Source organism: Hypomesus nipponensis, chromosome 9 (genome assembly GCF_054491055.1).
Source record: "Hypomesus nipponensis isolate SF chromosome 9, ASM5449105v1, whole genome shotgun sequence".
Taxonomy (NCBI): Eukaryota; Metazoa; Chordata; class Actinopteri; order Osmeriformes; family Osmeridae; genus Hypomesus; species Hypomesus nipponensis.
The window spans coordinates 17,077,283-17,100,112 of record NC_140369.1 but is presented as its reverse complement, the minus strand read 5'-3'; the positions used below and the strand labels follow the sequence as shown (position 1 = coordinate 17,100,112).

Below are 22,830 nucleotides of genomic sequence, written 5' to 3'. Positions count from 1 at the left end.
GGTTCAAAAGGGTTCAGCTACTCAGTGAGCCATCCGTGACTTATGTTCAACACTGTGCTGCATTGCTTTAAAGTATTTCTCGAAAAGAACATGTCTCTCTTTAAAAAGAGTACATGCACTCTGTAAATAATTTCACGATATCAGACGAGGACACACTTTTTTTTTTTTCATCCAATCTCTCTGGGAGGAACACTTCTAGATACCAGTCAGATCGTAAAACCCAGAGAGCCTCACTCCAGGGTCATGCATTATTGATGTTTCTCTTAACTCGGGCACACCCAGGCTAGGTTATACTGTAAACATGGTTTTTTGTCAACCCCAACGGTTGTGAGGACCAGAATATGACCCCGTAACTACTTGGGTCCCTGTTTAACACGGCCGCGCGCCTGTTCCTCCTCTCAGGTCGGACACGCCACTGATCTACAAGGCGGTCCCCAGCTGGTTCGTCCGGGTGGAGCACATGGTGGAGAAGCTTCTGGAAAACAACGACAAATGCTACTGGTAACTATCCTGTCACTTACAGAGAACCGCCACAACCTCCACCCACGCCCACACCCCACTGAAACAGCCTTCATCCTAAAGTTTGGTTCTTTTTGAAGAGACGCCGGATGTTCGCTTCTCCGCGACCCTCCCGTTTCTGCCGCGGCCTCCGCTCCAGCCTTGGCATATGGGCTACGCTAGCTTTTATCGCGAGCGACACCTTAAGTGCATTAGCGCTAATGCATCTCTTTGCTATTTGAGTGGCCTCCAGTCGCTAACGAGGTAGCATCGTTCGCGAGAGCGCAGAGACCGTTGGGGCTGACTGGAGCTCGGCTCCAGGTGTTTCCTCCCTCCTGTCCCCCCGGTCTGTGGGGCAGGACGGCCTGCCGTAATGCTGCTGTCACAGGGAGATGGATCACCAGGCTCGCAGCGAGGTAAAGGCTGGAGAAGAGCCGTGGGACTCCCCAGGCAAGGAAGGGCCCGGGCCATTAAAACAAGCTGTCAGCGGCGCACGTGGACTCCCAACATCAAGATCATATGTAGCTACTATGTCGTGGGCGGGGGAAACACGTGAGGCGATGTGGAAGAGCGCGGGATGTTGAAGAGCGCGGGGTGTGGAAATGCCATCCGCGGTGTGGGGCGTTTAGCACGATTGCTAGTGCTAGTGTGTGTGTTTTTTTGTGGTTGTGTTTGTGATCGTGCTGTCAGGACAAGCTTTGAATGAATGATGCATTTCCGAAACTCACGCTACCATGCCAATATCGGCAGTGTGTCGTCTGGGTCCTGGATTGTGGTGGTGCAGATGGTACCACCGTTAAATGCAGAGCAAGTTCAGAGTGTAATGGCTGCTGTTCTCTTCATCCTACCCCCCAGTCACAGCCTGGTCCCTTTTAATAGAATTCTGGAAGCATAATTATTCTAATGTGTTCCATCAAATCTTGTGGGGAGTATCTGCTTTTAGCACATCCTCCTGATGAGCGCATGCATGCACACGCACGCACACACACACGCACACACACACACACACGCACACTCTCACACCCTCCCGATGAGCAGCACACTCTCCATTCGTCTCGTTCTGGGCACAGTGCGTGGGTGGGCTGGTGGGCAGAGGCTGCGTGGGAACCCAACACTGGGTTGGATTCTCAAAGCTGAATGACGGCAGAGCCGGATAAAGAGATCTCTGATTGAAATCACCGCTTTAGATAATCCAAATGACTTTCAATGCCAGCGTCGGTGAGCTCACTTGGAAACGCTGTGCGCGCGCGCGAGCGCAGACGGACCCATAAGTGGGTCCATAAGTGTTTGTGTCTCAGGTGTGCACGTGTTGGACCGCGGGCGCCACACGGGATATTCAGCTCGAGGGAGGACTCGTCAGCAAGCCAACCGGGGAGATATTGCCACTGACTCTGGCATTTCCAGGGAGCAAGACTGACGGCAAACTCATTAACGACACCCCCCCCCCCCTCCCCTCCCCTCCTCGTGATTCTGAGCCCCGCCATTCTACCTCCCTCATCAGCACAGTCACCAGGCTTGGGCTCTGCTGTATGTGGCGCGAGCATAGAAACATGTAACGTGCTCTTTAGATAGACCTGCCTGTTCAGCGTGTTCTAGCACAGGAAAGCACCGTATTTAGTGCAGGCGAAGAAGGGAGGGGGGGACAGAGGAGGTGAGAGGGGAAAAACCCATTAAATTGATATATCGGGGGCCTAAATAGAAATGCCTCTCACAAAAGGGGAATTGATGAACTCGCTGCTCGGCGGGTGGAACCTTCACTGCGGTTTCTACCTCTAGTCTCCTGGCGAGCCGTCGTGTCCCGCGACAGCGAGAGAGCAGGAGCAGAGGAAAAAAGGAAAGGGATGCCTGTGAGCGAGCTCTGACCTTTGCGTTTTTCAATTTCATAAAGAAAGCGTCGCCATTTACATTTAGCCCAAAACCGACTTAACATGGCGCCGAAGCACGCCAGTCCAGTGCTAGACCTGAAAGCCCACCGGTTTTGTGCCCCGCAAGGTGTGTTTGAATGGCTGTCGGCGGGCGTTAATGACAATGACAAGTAAATGGCATGCATCAGGGGTGCGCATGAGGTCCAATTCCCCTTTCATTGACACGGGAGGCCCTCTTTGTAAAAACAAAATGTGCTCAGTCGTCGTTTACTCCTAAGTAGGTCAGTGGTGTCGAGTGAATCGTGTTGTACTATGTGCTCACGGTGAGCGGCTCCACAGGACAGGAGACGAGTGCAGACGCCTCGTCAGTCCTCAGAGAGGAGACCTGCATCATCTCCTTCCACCTGTCCACTCCCAGCATGCCTGGCAGGTGGATCACGACATTAGCCGGGGCCAATTTCAGGAAAACACGTTGTCTTCCCAAATCTCAAATGTAGGGCATCGCATAGAGACACATCTTACGCATTGAGTTGGCTTCCGTGAACCGGCAAAGTCTAAAACGTGATCTTCGAAAAAGGAATATCATGAACGAGTCCATTTCTGAAGTGTCTTTTGAAAAAAGCAACCCCCTCAAACCAAGCAGTGGTCCGGCGCGGTTGAACACGGCGGTGCTGAGAGGAAGCTCTCCTCCGCCAGCAGATGTGGCCCTGCCGCGTTCCGCCGCGTTATATAAGCGGTCTTGTGCAAGGCGTCGTGTGCTCCTCCGGGTGCCGGCAGACCCAGGCTGGCTGCCGTCCCCCTCATCCGAGTCTGCTCGTTTGATGATCACGGATCTCCCAAGTGCATCCATACTGTGTTTGCTTTCTCACCGTCTGTCTCTCTGCTTCTCTCTGTCCCCCCCCTACCTCCCCCCCCCCCACCATCCCTCCTCTGATCTGCATCCCTCTCTGGACCCCCCCCCTCCCCCTCCCCCCCCTCTCTCTATCCCCGTCTGTGACTCATTCTTCTCAGGGTCCCGGAGTTTGTGCGGGAGAAGCGTTTCGGCAACTGGCTGAGGGACGCGCGGGATTGGGCCATTTCTCGGAACCGTTACTGGGGCACGCCGATCCCCCTGTGGGTCAGCGACGACCTTGAGGAGGTCAGTGTCCGTCCTGCTGACCCTCCGCAAAAGTTTGGAAAGAGGTGTCCTGCCGAAGCAGCCAGGCAGTGGGCGTCGTGCTAGCGTTGAATAAGCCGGGTGCGTGCACTCGGAACGAGCGTGACCCAACAGAGGAGGTCTGGGCGGCTTCCCCTCAGGCTCTATCACCTCTAAACCCGACTCATTCATAATTCATAAAGGATAAACAACAACATCATAACACATCCCCCCCCCCCCCCGAATCTCTCAACTGTGTTTTCTGGTAAAAAAAGAAACACAAGTGAACATCAAAGGTCCTCAGACTGTGTGGCTCTTAGCTTCTTCTTGCCGTCTCTGCGCTCATCTTTACTTGGGCCTACGTTCGTTTCTGACTCGGTATGTGCTACTGCTGCACTGACATGCTGAAAGCCTGTCGGAATTCTAAACAAACCGTCTGTGTGCTTAGCAGAGGAGCTCGCCAAAGACTTCCACTTCGTTTGGATGTCAGATTTGGGTTGTTTGAATCTTTGAAACATGAAATGAAGCTGCTACCTAAAAGAAGGACGGCGACCTGCTTCCTGAAAATAGCATTGTGACTGTTTCCAGGCGTGAGTCTCCGGGGTAACTTAGACTCCCTGAGCTTGTGCAAGGCCAGAAAGTGGATCTGGAGGCTCTCGCTCTCCCTCTCTCTCACACTCTCTTTCTCTCTCTCTCTCTCTCTCTCTCTCTCTCTCTCTCTCTCTCTGTCTCTCTGTCTCTCTCCCCCTCTCTCTCTGCGTTGGCGGCCGTATCTGGGCCATCTTACCTGAGTCTGTTCAGAAATTGGAACAGGATCACAGCTCGATACTCTAAGGAGAGGCTGCTAACACACTTTCCGACAAAACTTTTTTTACCGCCACCTGAGAAAGTTGACAGCGGCCGACCGCTTCACGTCCGCACTCTTTTTCGCTCTCCTGCTGAGATGAGACGGAGATCCCCCCCCCGATCCGATCGCTTCCCCCCCCCCCGTGCCGCCAAGAGGCGCCTCAGCCAAACTCCCGTGCCGCTGACTCATTTCTGTCTGACGCGCACGTGTGTGTGTGTGTGTGTGTGTTTGCCTCAGGTGGTGTGCGTGGGGTCGATGGCGGAGCTGGAAGCGCTTACCGGGGTGAAAGTAACCGATCTGCATCGGGAGAGGTGAGTCACCGATAGTCTGCCGCGATTGCGGGGCCCCGAGCGCATCTCCTCCGGGCCGCGCCACAGTGACGAGCCGCGGCCCTGTCAGACGGGTCCAGTGACAGGGTGAGATGGATCACTTTCCCGGTCTTAATTACCCTTAATTGATCATGAGAAAGAGAGGGTCAGAGGTCATCGAAGACTTCCAGGTATGTGCGGAGCCGGGGGAAGAAGCTATTCCTGGTTGTTTTTCGATACGTGCTCCGTGACGTCGCAATAAGTGTTCCTGCAATACACGGGGGGGAGCAGACAAGTAGTCTGTAAGTGGAAAGGGAACCCAGGTTTCATTTGGGGAAAGCATTCGGTATCGCAGACTCTGTATGCAAGCCCCACACAGCCCTATCCGTCACATCCCTCTTCCCCACCCCCCCTGACGTCTGCCCCCCCCCCCCCGCAGCATCGACGACCTCACCATCCCGTCGCGCTGCGGGAAGGGGACCCTCCGCCGGGTGACGGAGGTGTTCGACTGCTGGTTCGAGAGCGGCAGCATGCCCTACGCGCAGGCCCACTACCCCTTCGAGAACCGCAAGGAGTTCGAGGACACCTTCCCCGCCGACTTCATCGCCGAGGGCATCGACCAGACCCGAGGATGGTGAGCAGGAGCCCGCCCGCTCAGTGTCGCTCAGGTTCACCCGTGAGAACCGGTGAGACCCGAGAGCCACGCCTCTCCCGAACAAGGCCTGCGGAATGACGGAAGCCATTTTGTTTTCTCTCTCGCCCCCTCAGGTTCTACACGCTGCTGGTGCTGTCGACGGCGCTCTTTGGCAAGCCGCCGTTCAAGAACGTGATCGTGAACGGACTCGTCCTCGCAAGGTCCGTCCTCCTCCTCTCTCCCAGTGTTTGCATGCTCCTGAGTCCCCCCCCCCCCGCCCTTGCCCCCTCCCCCCTCCCGCGCACATAATAAGATTAGTGGTGTGTACACATCTTCCTGTATGTGCTGTGACATTTTGCCTGTGGGGTGGGGGATCTCATATTGAAATTTCAGCCCCCGGGTGTTCCAAACAGAGAAGTGTTCAAACGTGTGTGCTTAAAGGTCTGGTGACCTGGAAGAACTTGGCTCATTTGAATACCAAATGTATAGTTTCTCATGTGTGCGTGCGTGTGCGTTTGTGTGGATGGTTTATTCATGCAGCGATGGGCAAAAGATGAGCAAACGCAAGAAGAACTACCCAGATCCTGGTCTGATAGTGCAGAGCTACGGCGCTGACGCCCTGAGGTAAGCTCTGTTTGGCACGGCGGAGGAGGAGAAGGGCCCATGCACCCATCCACCCTCCAGATCAAATCTGACTTTCTTTTTCAATATTGGTATATTTTTTATACTCAGTTCTACGCAGGGCCCCCCCCCCCCCCCACCCCCGAGCTCTCTGCAGCGACATCGCCATATGGTTCATGATTAAAGCACGGCTTGGTCCGTCCATATGCTTCAGACAGAATTCTGTCTCATTAGCCAATATTCCTCCGGAAGCCTCGGATACGATATTTTGGTCGCACAATTCCGATGGCCGATATCCTAAATGTTTCGAGCGAAGCGGCACGTATCGTGTCCTTCCCCCCGCATGTCCAATCCTGTCAGGGTTGTTTTGAGAAGGTTTGGCGTTTTCAGCGCGTTCATCTACTTTGCCTCGAAATCCATGATAAATTAATGAGCCGAGCGAAGTAGAGGCCGAGGCATCTGCTCTCCTCCATTTTTAAAGCACTGGTGGTGTCGACCGTGTCATCGGGGGGGAGGTGGGGGGGGGGGGCGGGATTTAATGACCTAATTTCTGGGTAGCCGTGGAGAGGGGATCAGAGGCCATTACGTCAGGGTGGTTCAGTCGAACCGGAACGGTCCGTTCCTCTGTGGAGCTGCCACCACTGTCCTCCCAGTCAGGAGACCTGCCCCCCTCACAGTACCACTGTCCTCCCAGCCAGAAGACCTGCCCCCCTCACAACACCACTGTCCTCCCAGCCAGAAGACCTGCCCCCCTCCACCACCACTGTCCTCCCAGCCAGAAGACCTGCCCCCCTCACAACACCACTGTCCTCCCAGCCAGGAGACCTGCCCCCCTCACAACACCACTGTCCTCCCAGCCAGGAGACCTGCCCCCCTCACAACACCACTGTCCTCCCAGCCAGGAGACCTGCCCCCCTCACAACACCACTGTCCTCCCAGCCAGGAGACCTGCCCCCCTCACAACACCACTGTCCTCCCAGCCAGGAGACCTGCCCTCCTCACAGCACCACTGTCCTCCCAGTCAGTAGACCTGCCCCCCACCACCACCACTGTCCTCCCAGTCAGTAGACCTGCCCCCCACCACCACCACTGTCCTCCCAGTCAGTAGACCTGCCCCCCACCACCACCACTGTCCTCCCAGTCAGGAGACCTGCCCCCCTCACAACACCACTGTCCTCCCAGTCAGTAGACCTGCCCTCCTCACAGCACCACTGTCCTCCCAGTCAGTAGACCTGCCCCCCACCACCACCACTGTCCTCCCAGTCAGTAGACCTGCCCCCCACCACCACCACTGTCCTCCCAGTCAGGAGACCTGCCCCCCACCACCACCACTGTCCTCCCAGTCAGTAGACCTGCCCCCCTCACAACACCACTGTCCTCCCAGCCAGTAGACCTGCCCCCCTCACAGTACCACTGTCCTCCCAGCCAGAAGACCTGCCCCCCTCACAGTACCACTGTCCTCCCAGCCAGAAGACCTGCCCCCCTCACAGTACCACTGTCCTCCCAGTCAGTAGACCTGCCCCCCACCACCACCACTGTCCTCCCAGTCAGTAGACCTGCCCCCCTCACAGTACCACTGTCCTCCCAGCCAGAAGACCTGCCCCCCTCACAGTACCACTGTCCTCCCAGCCAGAAGACCTGCCCCCCTCACAGTACCACTGTCCTCCCAGTCAGTAGACCTGCCCCCCTCACAGTACCACTGTCCTCCCAGTCAGTAGACCTGCCCCCCTCACAGTACCACTGTCCTCCCAGTCAGTAGACCTGCCCCCCTCACAACACCACTGTCCTCCCAGTCAGTAGACCTGCCCCCCTCCACCACCACTGTCCTCCCAGTCAGTAGACCTGCCCCCCACCACCACCACTGTCCTCCCAGTCAGTAGACCTGCCCCCCACCACCACCACTGTCCTCCCAGTCAGTAGACCTGCCCCCCACCACCACCACTGTCCTCCCAGCCAGGAGACCTGCCCCCCTCACAGTACCACTGTCCTCCCAGTCAGTAGACCTGCCCCCCACCACCACCACTGTCCTCCCAGCCAGGAGACCTGCCCCCCTCACAACACCACTGTCCTCCCAGCCAGGAGACCTGCCCCCCACCACCACCACTGTCCTCCCAGCCAGGAGACCTGCCCCCCTCACAGTACCACTGTCCTCCCAGCCAGGAGACCTGCCCCCCTCACAACACCACTGTCCTCCCAGCCAGGAGACCTGCCCCCCTCACAACACCACTGTCCTCCCAGCCAGGAGACCTGCCCCCCTCACAACACCACTGTCCTCCCAGCCAGGAGACCTGCCCCCCTCACAACACCACTGTCCTCCCAGCCAGGAGACCTGCCCCCCTCACAACACCACTGTCCTCCCAGCCAGGAGACCTGCCCCCCTCACAGCACCACTGTCCTCCCAGCCAGGAGACCTGCCCCCCTCACAACACCACTGTCCTCCCAGCCAGGAGACCTGCCCCCCTCACAACACCACTGTCCTCCCAGCCAGGAGACCTGCCCCCCTCACAACACCACTGTCCTCCCAGCCAGGAGACCTGCCCCCCTCACAACACCACTGTCCTCCCAGCCAGGAGACCTGCCCCCCTCACAACACCACTGTCCTCCCAGCCAGGAGACCTGCCCCCCTCACAGTACCACTGTCCTCCCAGTCAGGAGACCTGCCCTCCTCACAGCACCACTGTCCTCCCAGCCAGGAGACCTGCCCCCCTCACAGTACTGACTCTAGGAACTGTCACATTAAGTCTTAGAGGACACTTCTGGAGGGGAAGAGGAGGACAGGTTCTCCACTTTGTACTGTATCCGAGAGGGAGGGGAGAGCAGGGGGAGAGAGACGAGAGAGGAGGGGGGATAGTGTAGGAGAGGAACTGCTACTGCGTTCACATCCTGCCCACTGATCTTTTATCTCCACCCACCCCCCCCCCACCCCACCCCTTTCTCAACCTCTCCTCCAGGCTCTACCTGATCAATTCTCCGGTGGTGCGGGCAGAGAACCTGCGATTTAAAGAAGACGGCGTTCGTGACGTCCTGAAGGATGTCTTCCTGCCCTGGTACAATGCCTACCGCTTCCTGATCCAGAACGTTCAGAGGCTGCAGAAGGTAGCCCTGCCTGCCAGCCTCCCCGCTGGTCCCCACCCCCCCTCCGCACACGCACACAAACACACACACACACACACACGCACACACTCTGGCATCCCTGTCAGCATCCATCCGATGCACAGCCTTTATCTCTCCCCACACGCTCCTTCCTGGACCTCTCTTCCTTTAGCTTCTGTTCCCCCCCCCCCTCCACACAGTCTCCTGCAGCCTCCCTCCCTGCCTCCCATCTGGCTGGGGCCAGGCAGCTGGAGGGGCTTCACAAAGGGACGCTCGCTGGGCCTCCGCCTCCTCTCTGGAGGAGGATGGGGGAGAGGGAGAGGGAGAGAGAGGGAGAGGGAGAGAGAGAGAGGGAGAGGAGAGAGAGAGAGAGAGGGAGAGAGAGGGAGAGAGAGGGAGAGAGAGGTAGAGAGGGAGAGAGGGAGAGGGAGGGGGGGGTACAAACAAATGCTCTAATTTTAGATGTGTGCTTATGTTGTTTTTGTGACTGTTTTCGGTGGAGGAAGTGTGTGTGAGCTTCACCGTGCGAGCCTGTCATGTGGTCTGGTGTGTCTCATCCGAGCCTGTGTGTGCGTCGGCTCCTAGGAGGAGGATATCTCCTTCCTGTACAACGAGAACACGGCCAAGCAGAGTGACAACATCATGGACAAGTGGGTCCAGTCTTTCACACAGTCCCTCATCCAGTTCTTCAAGTCTGAGATGGATGGTGAGCCCTCCTTCTATCGGAATCACTCGCACCATTAACCCCATATCATTTATATGTTCTATTATATACTGTAGGGGTGGGGGAAGAAAATCGATGCACATTTGAATCGCGATTCACATCGATTCGCAAATGTAAAAAATCTTTTCTTTTTTTTTCATTATCTTTTTGTAATGTAATTATTTTGATTTATTTACAATTCGCAAAAAATCGTGAATCGATTACCTCAAGAATCAAATTAAATCGTGAGGTACCAAAAGATTCCCACTCCGAATATACTACTCCATATACTAACATAGATGATACAGAGATCCATGTATTCTTCATGAACCCTCCTCGCTTTTTCAATGAAACCACTCGAGGGGCGGGGCCTTATCACGTATGCGTGTCGTCATTCCGGGTAAAGTGGTTCTCGGTATCGTTCAGCTTGCTGCACATCACCTCCTGTGTTGTGGGATTAGATGACTGTGGGGGGGAAACTAATCTGTGGTCCTCCCTGTGCAGCCTATAGGCTGTACACTGTGGTGCCCAAGCTCGTCCAGTTTGTGGACAGGCTTACAAACTGGTACGTGAGGACCAACCGCAGACGTCTGAAGGTGAGGATCCCCATGGAAACAAACACCCAACACATTTGAAAAGCCACCGTCAGGCCACCCTAGGATGGCCCACAGGGAACCGTTGGGATTCACGCCATCCTCATCGTCCCCGGTGCACAACGGCTGTGTTTCCGAGAGATTCCTGTTTTGATACCTCCTGTAGCTGGAAGTGTGTGTGTGGGCAGTTTCAGTCAGCTGCCAGCATGCTGATGCGTGTGTGTGTTGTGTGTGTGTGTGTGACCCTGCAGGGAGAGAGCGGGACCGAGGACTGCCTGTGGGCGCTGGAAACACTCTTCAGTGTGCTCTTCTCAATGTGCAGGCTGATGGTGAGTCACGGGTGCTGTAGTGTGTGTGTGGGTGTGTGTGTGCGCGCATGTGTGTGTGTGTTAGAGAGGGAGGGAGGGCCACAAGGAAGGCTGTAGGCGTGTAGAGCCGAGAGTTGAGCCCTGCCTGTCCCTCTGTCCCCAGGCTCCCTTCACGCCCTTCATCACGGAGATGATGTACCAGAACATGCGCCACCTCATCCACCCCGAGTCCGTGGAGGAGAAGGACGCCAGCAGCATCCACTACCTCATGCTGCCCCAAGTCAGGTATCCCAAAGCCTCTCTCGCAGTGCCCCCGCCTGCTTCTTCTCCCTGTCCCCGGCTCACACGGCCCCTCGCGCCTCGCCACACCCACACCAGCGCGTTCCCCAACTCCCCGAGAATCCGGAACTTTCTCTGGGAATTTCGAAGTGACGCGAAGCAGACGTTTCTCTTGCTTCCAAACTCGCTCCCTCTCTCGTTGCCTGTCAGCTACCTGTCAGACCAGCTCCCTCTTTGGCTTGTAAAAAGTTGTCACGGCGTGCTGGCACGCGGAGGGCCCTCAAATTCCACACAACTTTCAATTGACGACAAAAATGATTGGTGGGTAATGGAATCCGGTGTATGTTTTATTTATCCGAAATAGAGGGAAACAGTGATGACAGCAGGTACCAAATTGCCGGCGTCTGTTAACATTTCACAGGGTCTCTGCCGGCTGTGAAACAGCCGTCACCCGGCTGTGTTTGGTGATCAAAAAGAATATCAAACGAGTCTCTACCGTAGCACAGTCCTCCTTCAGTAAATTGATAGCGATAGATATTTGTTTTCATACCAGCCACATCAAACCTCGGTTTAGAAACCCCCCCCCCCCCCTCCCCGAAGGCTGTCTCTGTATGTTTGGGGTGCCTAACCCAAACCCAGGCTGATCAAACCTGAGCTGACTAGACGGTCCACAGGCTCAATTGGAAAAAGCCTGGTTTGTTCTTAGGATAATGGCATCGTTTAGTATGCACCTTCAGTGTGTCTCCCCCCCCTCCCTCCCCCCACAAAGCCATTTTGTATCAAGCTGTAAATAGCCTCTCAGACGAGTTAGTATTCCCCGGAGAGTCTCTCCCCTGCTGAAGGTCTGGCGCTCCGTGGCGCTGTACCAGTCTTTGCCATTCGGGTGGCGCGTGTCTGTGTCTGTACAGTACCCACTCTGTATGAGGCACCGCCGCGGCGGTCTGACCTCCCGACTGTTCCTCTCCCAGACAGAACTTCCTGTACCCAGCCCAAAGGTGACCCACCCATCAGGAGTGACAGGGGTCAGCAAGTTATTCTTTGAACTCATTAAGTGATTGGCTGTCGTCGTCGTCCCCTGTCCTGTTCCTGTGCGCGCACACACACACAGACACACCCAGACAAACTCAGAAACACACACCCTTTCCGAGGGACACAGTGAATCTCTCATGGCGTTCTCCTGCATTCACAGACTGTGAGGAGAAACCAAGTCTCTTCATAGAGCCCCAACTGGTCTGAGATGTGATTTAACTCACCAGTCAAGGAACCCAGTATTCCTCAAACTGAAATTTGACCAATTTTACGATAATGAACGAGAAGTCAGTTTAGCCTTGCATTGTACCTCCCAAGAACCCTGCAGATGACATACAGAGAGAAACAGTGGACCTCTTCTGGGAAGGTTCTTAAGGTGGAACTGCCTGTCAGTCCCCCCTCTCGCCCCCCCCCCCCCCCCCCCAGTCTGTCTCCCGCTGCCCGCTGATCTGTGTCCGTCTTCCAGGGAGGGTCTGATTGACAAGCGCATCGAGAGCGCCGTGCTGCAGATGCAGTCTGTCATCGAGCTGGGCCGAGTGATCCGGGATAGGAAAACCCTGCCCGTGAAGGTACAGTAAGCCTAACCCTAACCCTGCCCGTGAAGGTACAGTAAGCCTAACCCTAACCCTGCCCGTGAAGGTACAGTAAGCCTAACCCTAACCCTGCCCGTGAAGGTACAGTAACCCTAACCCTGCCCGTGAAGGTACAGTAAGCCTAACCCTAACCCTGCACGTGAAGGTACAGTAAGCCTAACCCTAACCCTGCCCGTGAAGGTACAGTAACCCTAACCCTGCCCGTGAAGGTAAAGTAAGCCTAACCCTAACCCTGCCCGTGAAGGTACAGTAAGCCTAACCCGGCCCGTGAAGGTACAGTAAGCCTAACCCTAACCCTGCCCGTGAAGGTACAGTAAGCCTAACCCCAACCCTGCCCGTGAAGGTACAGTAAGCCTAACCCTAACCCTGCCCGTGAAGGTACAGTAAGCCTAACCCTAACCCTGCCTGTGAAGGTACAGTAAGCCTAACCCTAACCCTGCCTGTGAAGGTACAGTAAGCCTAACCCCCCCCCCTCCCTCCATAACGTGTGGCAGCACTCTCCTACCACTCATGTGGGGTCGTTTCTGACAGCGATTGCCGGTGTGTTTTCCCAGTATCCCCTCAAGGAGGTGGTGGTTATCCACCAGGACCCCGAGGCGCTGAAAGACATCCAGTCCCTGCAGAAGTACATTCTAGAGGTGAGTGACGTTTTTTCCTGAAGCACGCGTGTCGTTTTGGAAAACGGCGCTCTGACTCCACGGTTAGGAGACGCGTTTGCTATCCATGCGATTGTGATGTTGCGTCTTTTAATCTCTGGTCGTGCAGTCTAATAATATATGCGGAACATGAGGGTAGACAGGACCGGATTGGGGTGGGCGGTGGTGGGAGGGAGGAGGTGCGGGTAAGAAAGTTAGACATTTAACCTCGGTGTCCGGAAACTTCCCCCGCGAGTAAACAGTCCTTCTTGTTGTAAATTGGAAGCGCTTTAAGATCCGTTAATGCAGAGCGAAACCTTCAGGTGCACGGCGGCGGCGTCGGAGGGGATGATGAATTGCATCGGCTCCGTCAGCAGACGTGGACGCGGGGGACACGCTTCGCGCGGCTGCCGGGAGCGATGTCACCTCGTTTTCAGCCGACGTGTAATAATGGGCTCGACGGGAAAAACAGAACGCCACCTGCCGCGTCGACGGCGATAATGGGCTCGACGCTGGCAGGTCCGTGCGTTCAGGGAGTCCTCCGTAGCCGGTGGTGCGCAACATTCTTTGTCGTTACCTGTAAAATGCCCACCTGCACGAGCCAGGCTGTTTTTGGGCTCTCATTGATTTGGCGGTCCCAAGCCCCCCTCCACCTCCTCCTCCTCTGCAGTGGCGTAGCGGTGTCTTGTGATGGAGTGCCTCATGTCGCTAGCCACCGGTGCCGAGGCGCTCGCTCGCTGGAGCGATGACTCCCAACCTGTTGGCCTTCCGCTCGCAGTCCCACAAAGGCCCCGGTGATTGATCGGCGGGTCGGGTGCGCTGCGGCTAAAACAAGCCCCTCCCCTGGCTGTGTATGGGGGGAGCCTCCCCCCCCTCCTTCTGCAGTCTGGATGGGATGGATCTTTGAGCCACACAGACCAAGGTTTATTAGATGTGTTGTGTGCTACTTGCTGTTGCATATGTCGTCAGGCTGCACCACTGGGGTGAAAAGCTACCTATTTAATGACGCGGTTGGATGGTATTTATGCCGAGGAGTCAGACAAACAGGCATCTTCCATACTTCATTTCGATTGAATGTTTCATTTCCAACCCGCCAACGTTTAACCCTGTGGAAAGAATGGTGATGTTGAGCTGTTTCCACACTTTGGCGTTCCTGATTTGTATGTTATTTTTCGTCTGAGGCATCGTGGGCCTCCTAGCTCGTGCTGCAGAACATGGTTGTATCTTCAAACCTGCTGTTGCTGCTGACTCCGGGGTGGGGGAGAGGGGGGGGGAGAGATAGTATGATGAGTTAGCTGTTTTTGTGTTTACCTCTCACGGAGAGAGCACGCATGGCTGACAATCGTTAGCATACCTTTGATTGCATGTGGTGATTTATTAACGGCCGACCCAGATAGAGAGGAAACTGTGTAGCTCTCCTTAAGATGGCTGGCATTTGCGCTGTCGGTAACAGTGGTTCTGTATCAGGGCAGCTCCACACTGCAAAGGGTACTGAGCATTTCCTAACAGACCCTCCCGTCCCCTCCCTTCTCCCCCCAGGAGCTGAACGTCCGCCAGCTCACGCTGTCCACCGACAAGGACAAGTACGGCATCAGGCTGAGGGCGGAGCCGGACCACATGGTGCTGGGCAAGCGCCTCAAAGGAATGTTCAAGTCCATCACCGCCTCCATCAAGGAGCTGAAGAGCGAGCAGCTCGAAGCCTTCCAGAAGACAGGTGTGTGTGTGTGTGTGTGCGCACGCTCGTGTTGTGAACTTTCCACAGATCTTTCCACGTCCGAAACCTCCAGCTGCAAAAACACATTTAATTGTTGTACTCCTCGATGCGCCACCCCCCCCCCTCACCCCCCCCCCCCCCCCCAAAGGGCTGTCAGCCAAAACAGATTTAATTGTGAGATTCCTAGAAGTCAAACTCCCAGGAGAGCAAGGTGTCTAACAATGGCTTTTTCCAGCCGTAAGAAGTCGGTAGGCCCCCCATGGGAGGAGGCCCTGGGGGTGGGGGGGTGGGAGGGAGGCCCTGGGGACGAGGCCCTGGGGGTGGGGGGGTGGGAGGGAGGCCCTGGGGACGAGGCCCTGGGGGTGGGGGGGTGGGAGGGAGGCCCTGGGGGTGGGAGGGAGGCCCTGGGGGGTGGGGGGGGTGGGAGGGAGGCCCTGGAGACGAGGACCTGGGGGTGGGGGGGTGGGAGGGAGGCCCTGGGGACGAGGCCCTGGGGGTGGGGGGGTGGGAGGGAGGCCCTGGGGACGAGGACCTGGGGGTGGGGGGGTGGGAGGGAGGCCCTGGGGGTGGGAGGGAGGCCCTGGGGGGTGGGGGGGGTGGGAGGGAGGCCCTGGGGGGTGGGGGGGTGGGAAGGAGGCCCTGGGGACGAGGCCCTGGGGGTCAGTGAGCTGTTGGAATATCAGTGGCTGCACCTTGTGAAGTGGTCCTGCAGGCTGAGTGGGAGGATGCTTCCCTGCGTGCAGCTGCAGTGCAGGGGTGGGTGGGGTGGGGGGGGGGTGCTTAGTTCTCATGGTGGGCGGCAGCTTTTAATACCCGCGCTCCACCTGACAACCGTGAGCCAGGCCGCCCCGCGGCGGGGGGGGGGGCGAGGGGGAGGAAATCAAAAGCGTGCAAATCTGGGATTAGAGCGAGATCCTCTGATAGTCCGTTTCACCCCCCCCCCCCCCCCCCTCCCTCCGGCTCTCGGAGAAGTGTGTACGTTTACGCTTTCTACATAGAACATTGATGTGGTAATTGTTGCCACAAGCGATAAAGAAGGATGGAGAAGCTCTAGTTCAAGGAGAAAGGTTCAGAAGGCAATGTGAAGAGTAGAAACTTTATGATACGCTTACCATATGCTTTCTCGAAGTAAGGCCTGAACGCATGGATCTGCCCGTGTGTTGGTGTGTGTCCCAGGGTCCATCGTCGTGGATGGAGAGGAGCTCCACGAGGAGGACCTCAGGTTGATGTACACCTTCGACCAGACCTCAGGAACCGCCACGCAGTACGAGGCCCACTCCGACGCACAGGTGACGACACACGCGCACACACTGTATATTTAGGAAGTTTCACTTATTTAAGCTCAGCATAGATGTCAATGATGTTCTGTGTACTTATATGTCATGTTATGCCAGGTGCTTGCGTTGTCTTGTCTTAAGAATTTCAGTGCCCAGTCTGACCTGTTGTTCTGTGTACCTGACAAATAAAAGACTTGAACTTGGAACGCGCACACAACCAAACAGAACAAATAGGACGCAGCTTCCAGGTGCTGGGACGAGAATACATGGTTCTCTTGGCAGCCTCCAGTCCTGACAGAGCCCCGGTGATCAGGGGGGGGGTGGGGAGAGCAGGGTTAGGCCCCAAGTGTCACTCTGACTCACCGTCCCAGAGCGCCGAGTCATCCCAGGACGTCCCCATCCGCGGGGCCAGCCCAGCACACCTCCATGACACGTCCGTGTTTTACAGTGGGAGTACGATGATGCATTCGATCATTTCATGCCCCAAGTAGGAGCCAGTGTGTTTGAGAGTCCCCCCGTGGCGTTTTCTAATCAGTGCTTCTCCAACCGTACAAACGCGTCCGGTGTGCGGTGGGGGGGCGTGGGGGGGGGGGGGGGCGCTGTGGTGACTTGCAGCATGGCCGCAGGCAGCTCTGCTCACGGAGGTGCGAGTCAGGTCCTGGTTCACAGCAGTCCTGTCATGTGTCTTCGACAGTCGGGTTCAGTCGGAGTTCGTATGTAATGCTCAGTCATTTCGAGCACGGGGGTTCAAATGGAACCGTCGACTGATTTGGGCATGGGTGAGGAGGAGGGTGAGTTTTCTCCAAGGAAATGGTTGCACGTCAACTGCTGGTTGGCGGGGATTGGGAGATCACCTTTCTCCTCACACAGCTGATTCGGTTGTTAGGGGGTTAACAGGCGTGTCTGTGTTCCGTCTTCAGGTCCTGGTTCTGTTGGACGTCACCCCAGACCAGTCGATGGTGGATGAGGGCGTGGCCCGGGAAGTCATCAACCGCATCCAGAAACTACGCAAGAAGGTAGTTGATGAATAAATAATGGGCTTTGTTGTTTTATTTTTTTAAATAATTTTTTTTAAATTACATTTACATAATTTTTTTACTAGGAGTTTAACTATAAAAATTGACTCTTAAAAACAGTCTTCACTGTACAGTCAGAGATTGGACTAGCTTGGACCCGCAGTCTATTTGTTTGGCTTTACCCTCCACTTCCCTCCAGCCCCCCACGGCTACATAGACCCCGCAGTCAGGTTCCCAGGCTTCTGCCATCTTGTTTTGAAATGTTTCCACTCCAGAATTACAAGTGCATTGAGAAACGGCTCCATCATAAACCAGGCTTAATTTAAGCTTAATTATCGAGTGGCCCTGTTTCAGGCAAACCAAAACTTTGATGTGTGGTGGAAAGTAAGAGGGATTACGTTCCCTTGTTGTTTTCTTAATAAACAAACATTTTCCATTTTCTGAGGGGGACACTGGCAAGCTGCCAGGCTTAAATTCCTCTGTTATTTAAAACTGAGATCTTAAGGAATTTTCCACCCCAGGGAATTAATTTTAACAATTCTTCAGATGAGTAGCAGTAGTAACTAGGGGGGTTAGTGTGTAGGGGGGTGAGGGTGTAGGTGGAGAGAGAGAAAGAGAGGTCAGAGTATCATGGCTTTTGATTGGACAAAAATACATCCACACACACACACAAGCATGCACACAACCACTACACTGTTATTTTTCCCCACCAGTGATGGTAGCCTTTTCAGGTCGGGTCAATCCCTTTGAATTGGCAAAAAGGCAATAAAATCCTTCCTGCATTGATTGAATGGTCTTATATATATATATATATATATATATATAATATATATCAGATATATTTGTTTTTGCCCTTGAGCCAGACTGTAATTGGTGCCTCAGTAGATTAAGGGGAGATCAATGTGTTTGAATGTGTCAAGGTTATAGCTGACTGAGGAGGCCCGCAGCAAACACTGCCAAGTGCCAGCCCCAAAAAATAACACTGTATGCACTGAGACAGCAGCGACTGCTGCCCAGGGGGACTAAACACACAGATGGGATTAAGAGATGGAGACATGATCACCTGCCCTATAACTATGTCTTAACCCTCCTCCCTGCCTTACTTTCAAAGTATTTTCATCTTCAAGTTTCGTCTTGCCAACAGTATGCTCTGCTGAAAGAGAGATGCGGTTATATACTTCCTTTGTGCCCGTTTTGAGGCAATATCCTAACTCAACCCTGCTCGTACCGATGTCTCCTGGTGTAATTGGACTAACCTTGGTGCCCTCCGGACCCAGGGCCGCTTGGTTCCCTCTGATGAGATCACGGTGTACTACAGCTGTGAGCCTGCCGGAGCCTACCTGGACCAGGTGATCCAGGCCCACACCGACTTCATCCTGGCCACCACCAAGGCTCCCCTGAAGACCTACCCCATCCCCAAGACGGCCGGCCTCATCGTCCAGGAGAAAACCCAGGTAAGGGTTAGGGTTGCCTTGGGCGGAGATCTGCCATCTCATCCTGAACGTGGAGCTCTGCCTCTCTCACCCCACTGCTGTGGTCCTCCACCGGCACACCTGATTTGACGGTTGGTTGATACTGCCGTGTAGTCTGCACTCGCGGACGGGACTCGAGTGGAAAGTCTCTGAGGACCACCCGCCCTAGAGAGTCTTAGATCCACCGCGTTCTTCTGCTCACTCGCTTGTTTTTTGTCTCTCGTGCAGCTGAAGGGCTCGGACCTGGACCTGACCATCGTGAAGGGAGCAGCCGCGTCCAGGGCGCCCCTGGTGGGACCGGCCTGTGCCTTCGTCAACCTGAAGGTCAAGCTGAACAACAAAGAGCAAGGTAGACGCATGGCTCATCTTAGGATGGCAGGAACCGATGTCCGGTGTTTGCTCCTTCCTTGAGGGGGAAGTGACGTTCGACCTGGCGCCAACCCTTCTCATGAACTGTTGTGGGCTGCCTTTGTGTTACAGAGGGGGTGGTCCTGTTGGAGAACCCTAAAGGGGACAACAAGCTGGACATGGAGAAGCTCAAATTTGTCTGCGGTAGCATCTTTGGGGCTGGCAACACCCGACTCTGTGTGTTCAACGGCAAGACTGGTAAGAGGCTGAAGAAGGCCGCAGGCACCACTGGAGAGAGGCAAAGTTAGTCCTTTGCAGTGTTGGTCTGGACGTCTTTGAAAGTAGTCGTTTGTCAAAGACAGTGTGGCCTTGCTAGAACAGCCTGGGGCCAGATAGATGGCTCTCCCCAGGCCCTGCAGCAGCTCTGAGCAACATGGAAAAAGCACACGTCCCAGTTTGTGACCGTGCTTACCTGTCTGTGCTGCTCTTCTCAGAGCTGACCGGTAAATCCGACCTCCTGGCCCTCAATGGGAAAACTCTGTCCGTGACTTCGGGAGGTTCTGCTTCCGGAGAGACGCCCAGCTCGGACTCGCCCGTCTGCCCCTACGTCAACCTCCAGCTCCTCAATGCAAAACCGGCCGGTACGCAACTCCTCTACCGTGGTCTCCCTAGTTTTGTACCCTTCCCTGAATGCTCCTCTGCCCACATTCTCCCCCATCTCTCCCTCCGTGCATTCAACGTTCAATTTCTGCTCTCTCTCTCCCTGTTTTTCTCCAATTTTCTTCCTTGTTACATAACACGGTACTGCTAACTCTTACGGGTATAAACAGTTGCAGAGATACTGACAGTAACATGCTGTGTCTCCTGCTGTAGAGTGTCAGAGTGGTGACGTGGGCACCCTGCTGCTGGTCAACCCCGCGGGCCAGACTGGCCTGACCCACGCCGGCCTGCTCTCGGAGACCGCCATGGTGTTCGGCCTCCGCAGCAGAAGACTCAAGGTCTACCTGGACCAGGACCTCACTGAAGGTAAAGCTTCCAGCTCCCAGGATGATCGATCCACATTTAACCAGTTCATTATGTGCGGCTTCCGTGGAGGCTAGCCGGATTTCATCTTCAGTTGGGTTCTGCAAGCTTAGGGGGAACGCAACCCTTGGAGTGAGCCCCTGTGTGCTATTGAATACCTGTCATTCTGGTGATTTCATATGGAAAGATCCAATTACCTTGTAGAAGGTGCTTATTCATCGAAACAGTGATGGAGTAGAGTATATCCCAAGACTGTTGGACCTAGTGTTCAGTCACGGGCTGTCCTACCGGTGCTGTGTTGATTACTGGCGCCTCCTACCCTTCGACATCCATCTCAGAGCAGTCTCCGAGCAGACGAGAGGTTATTTACAGCCCCCATGTTCAACTGTGCCCTCTGCCTTCCAGCCTTGACCCCTCGGTTGTCCATGGGAGGTTTGAAGGTTGACCTTCCTGTTCCTGGAGCAGAGCAGCCAAGCCTGGGCAACGAAGAGGCTTTCTCAATGATCTCCAGTATATGGGCCAATACCGGCAGATGGTCTCTGCTTCTGCTGGCTCTCACACAGCACTCGTCCTCATTACGCGCAGCTCACTTAACTAGAAAGGTTTACTCCAGTGTTTGCTCTGGGACCCAGATTTGACTGTACCGACTTATGCAGGAAAGCTGTGTCAGAAGGGAAAATGGCTGGTGTTCATAAATCACCATAACTAGTAATAAGTAAGTCGTTAAAATACCATGAAACGGCATATTTTACTCACTTAGATTTTATGAGAAAATCTTTCTCTCGGCTCTTTGGATTTCATCAACCTTAATTAGTTACGAACAATAGATTTTAGGTGCAGTGCCCCGAAATTACAGTCCTCAGGACCCACTGTTCTGTATCTTCTAGATTCTAGAACGTTTCCAAGCTCCAACACACCAGATTCAAATGAATAGTCGTTATGAGGGTTCTGCGGCATCTGATAACGACCATTAATTTGAATCAGGTGGGTTGGAGCAGGGAAACATTTAGAACATACAGGACAGTGGGTCCTGAGGACCGGGGTTGAAGATAGAATCAATCTGCTCAAGTGTAAAGTTGTGGTATGTGCAGCTAGTGCTGTCCTTCTCAGCTCCTTACTGTATGAACCCTTGTCTTTCAGAACTGCCTGCCAACTACTCTGTGAAAACTCTAGACGCCAAGACGCTGTACGTCAAGGTTTTGTCAACGACTGCAGAAGCCTGAGCACGGCTGTAGGTTCAAGGGAAATAAATAATGTTTTTCCTCCCGGTCTTTCACGATATACTGTAATGAGCAATCAAGTTGACAGTTTCCCAGTATTCGATGAGTGTTCTAAACTGTATTTCATTTGTCTAAAAGTGTCAAATGTGCTCGTCAGCATTCACGGTCTGTCACAGTTGGTATCTGAAATGGTGAGCGGAGGCCACTATGGACTGCCAAGGTCACAAATAAAACATGTTTGGAGGAATTGTCTTGTCGTTCTATATCTTGTCCCTGACCTGCACAAGGGTAAGGCCTACTATCACTGAGGCCTGTTGACCTAGTAAGTGAACCGCCAATGGCCAGAGATATTAATCTTACCATAGCATATAGGTCATTCACTACAGTGGTTGAATCGTTGCTACATGCACTGACGCTACTTAAATCGTATCCCTAGTTTAGTTGCCATAAATCACTGCAAAGAAGTGATATCAGAGTCCTTTTTCAGGTGCTCTGGTGTCTTGGGATCCGAGATAACCACACTACGTCCTATATGATATGTCGGAGTTACCTGATTTTTGGGGAGTGAAAAGAGTTGTTACCAGACTGCAGCTGCTCCATCCTGTATTGCAACATCCTACAAAGGGGATGCTCCCCCTCTTTGTGGTGGGCATGGGCTGCTGAGTGAATATTGAGTACACCTCTCCCTCCACCCCATCTGTTCCGCCCAGGCAGTCTGCACTCCACCCCTGAAGCTCCTTCCTCCAAAACGGACCTGTCGGCCATCTGCTACCACACACCACACGTCCATACGATCGGAGGAATGAACCAGGGTGCGATGAACCCAGAGTTCCTTGAGAGTTCCTTGAAGTAGAAGATGTCGCTGAGTCACAGATAGCTGTGGTGGTGCCTGTGTGACGAGCAAGTGCTCGCAGGGCCCATAGGAGATGACTGTAGAGTGGTCAGTATTGTAGAGTGGTCAATATTGCGGACCTTAATGATGCTTGATGGAACGCATTATGAGGGCAGGTGCTCATCTTTAAAACATGGATGGTGATGTTCAGAGGTTGGGGTCATCTGTCAGACTACTGACTGAGTAATCAGTAATAACAGATACTGTCATTTTGAGGTATCCTATGGGCAATGTTAAGTTTTACAGTACTTCAGTGTTCACACACTGTCAGATTTCTGAAGCTGTATTCTCTATAGCATTTAATATTTGCAAACATTACATTTCTACAGATCTGGACTTGCAGAGTTTGAGGAGAATATGTGTTGAGAGCAGACGACTTTAATGCATTAATGGAACACTAACACTCTTAATGCCTGATTATTTTTTTCCCGTTTAATTGTATTGCCGATTAAATCTGTCTTACAAGACAGGTGTTCCGTTTGTAATGTCAATGGCATTACAGTACATGTATACCCCCCCTCGGGTCATGTGTGGTACGTAATGGAAAAATCTCAGTCACTAAATCAACTTTCCCTCACATCTTCGTTGACGGCCATGCTCTCGATCCAAAACGTTTTCGTGAAGACATTAAAAAAATCAGAAATACAAACGGGTAAGGACACATGATTATTGCCGATGGGCGGTCGTAGTTTAATGTTTGTCAAACCGTTTTTTTAAATAACCAACA

General features: G+C 54.2%; 1 protein-coding gene across 2 annotated transcripts in view; it reads left to right on the top strand.

Annotated features, from left to right (window-relative positions):
- iars1 (isoleucyl-tRNA synthetase 1) overlaps positions 1-21,458 on the top strand; it is a 31,241-nt gene extending 9,783 nt beyond the window's left edge. Inside the window, exons 13-35 of one of the 2 annotated variants that reach the window (XR_014766603.1) lie at positions 403-501; positions 3,375-3,501; positions 4,583-4,656; positions 5,093-5,287; positions 5,422-5,508; positions 5,828-5,911; positions 8,860-9,004; positions 9,587-9,707; positions 10,209-10,300; positions 10,549-10,626; positions 10,769-10,890; positions 12,380-12,482; positions 13,061-13,144; positions 14,681-14,855; positions 16,032-16,144; positions 17,053-17,148; positions 18,426-18,602; positions 18,849-18,969; positions 19,101-19,226; positions 19,463-19,609; positions 19,842-19,994; positions 20,397-20,706; positions 21,132-21,458. Coding sequence is in view for 1 of the 2 variants with exons in the window: in XM_084705311.1 (XP_084561437.1) it covers positions 403-501; positions 3,375-3,501; positions 4,583-4,656; positions 5,093-5,287; positions 5,422-5,508; positions 5,828-5,911; positions 8,860-9,004; positions 9,587-9,707; positions 10,209-10,300; positions 10,549-10,626; positions 10,769-10,890; positions 12,380-12,482; positions 13,061-13,144; positions 14,681-14,855; positions 16,032-16,144; positions 17,053-17,148; positions 18,426-18,602; positions 18,849-18,969; positions 19,101-19,226; positions 19,463-19,609; positions 19,842-19,994; positions 21,132-21,214 (2,602 nt within the window). In the remaining variant the exon portion in view is untranslated. The remainder of the gene's footprint in view (positions 1-402; positions 502-3,374; positions 3,502-4,582; positions 4,657-5,092; positions 5,288-5,421; positions 5,509-5,827; positions 5,912-8,859; positions 9,005-9,586; positions 9,708-10,208; positions 10,301-10,548; positions 10,627-10,768; positions 10,891-12,379; positions 12,483-13,060; positions 13,145-14,680; positions 14,856-16,031; positions 16,145-17,052; positions 17,149-18,425; positions 18,603-18,848; positions 18,970-19,100; positions 19,227-19,462; positions 19,610-19,841; positions 19,995-20,396; positions 20,707-21,131) is intronic. The other variant, XM_084705311.1, reaches the window with a different exon arrangement.
- The last annotated feature ends 1,372 nt before the right edge of the window (positions 21,459-22,830 follow it).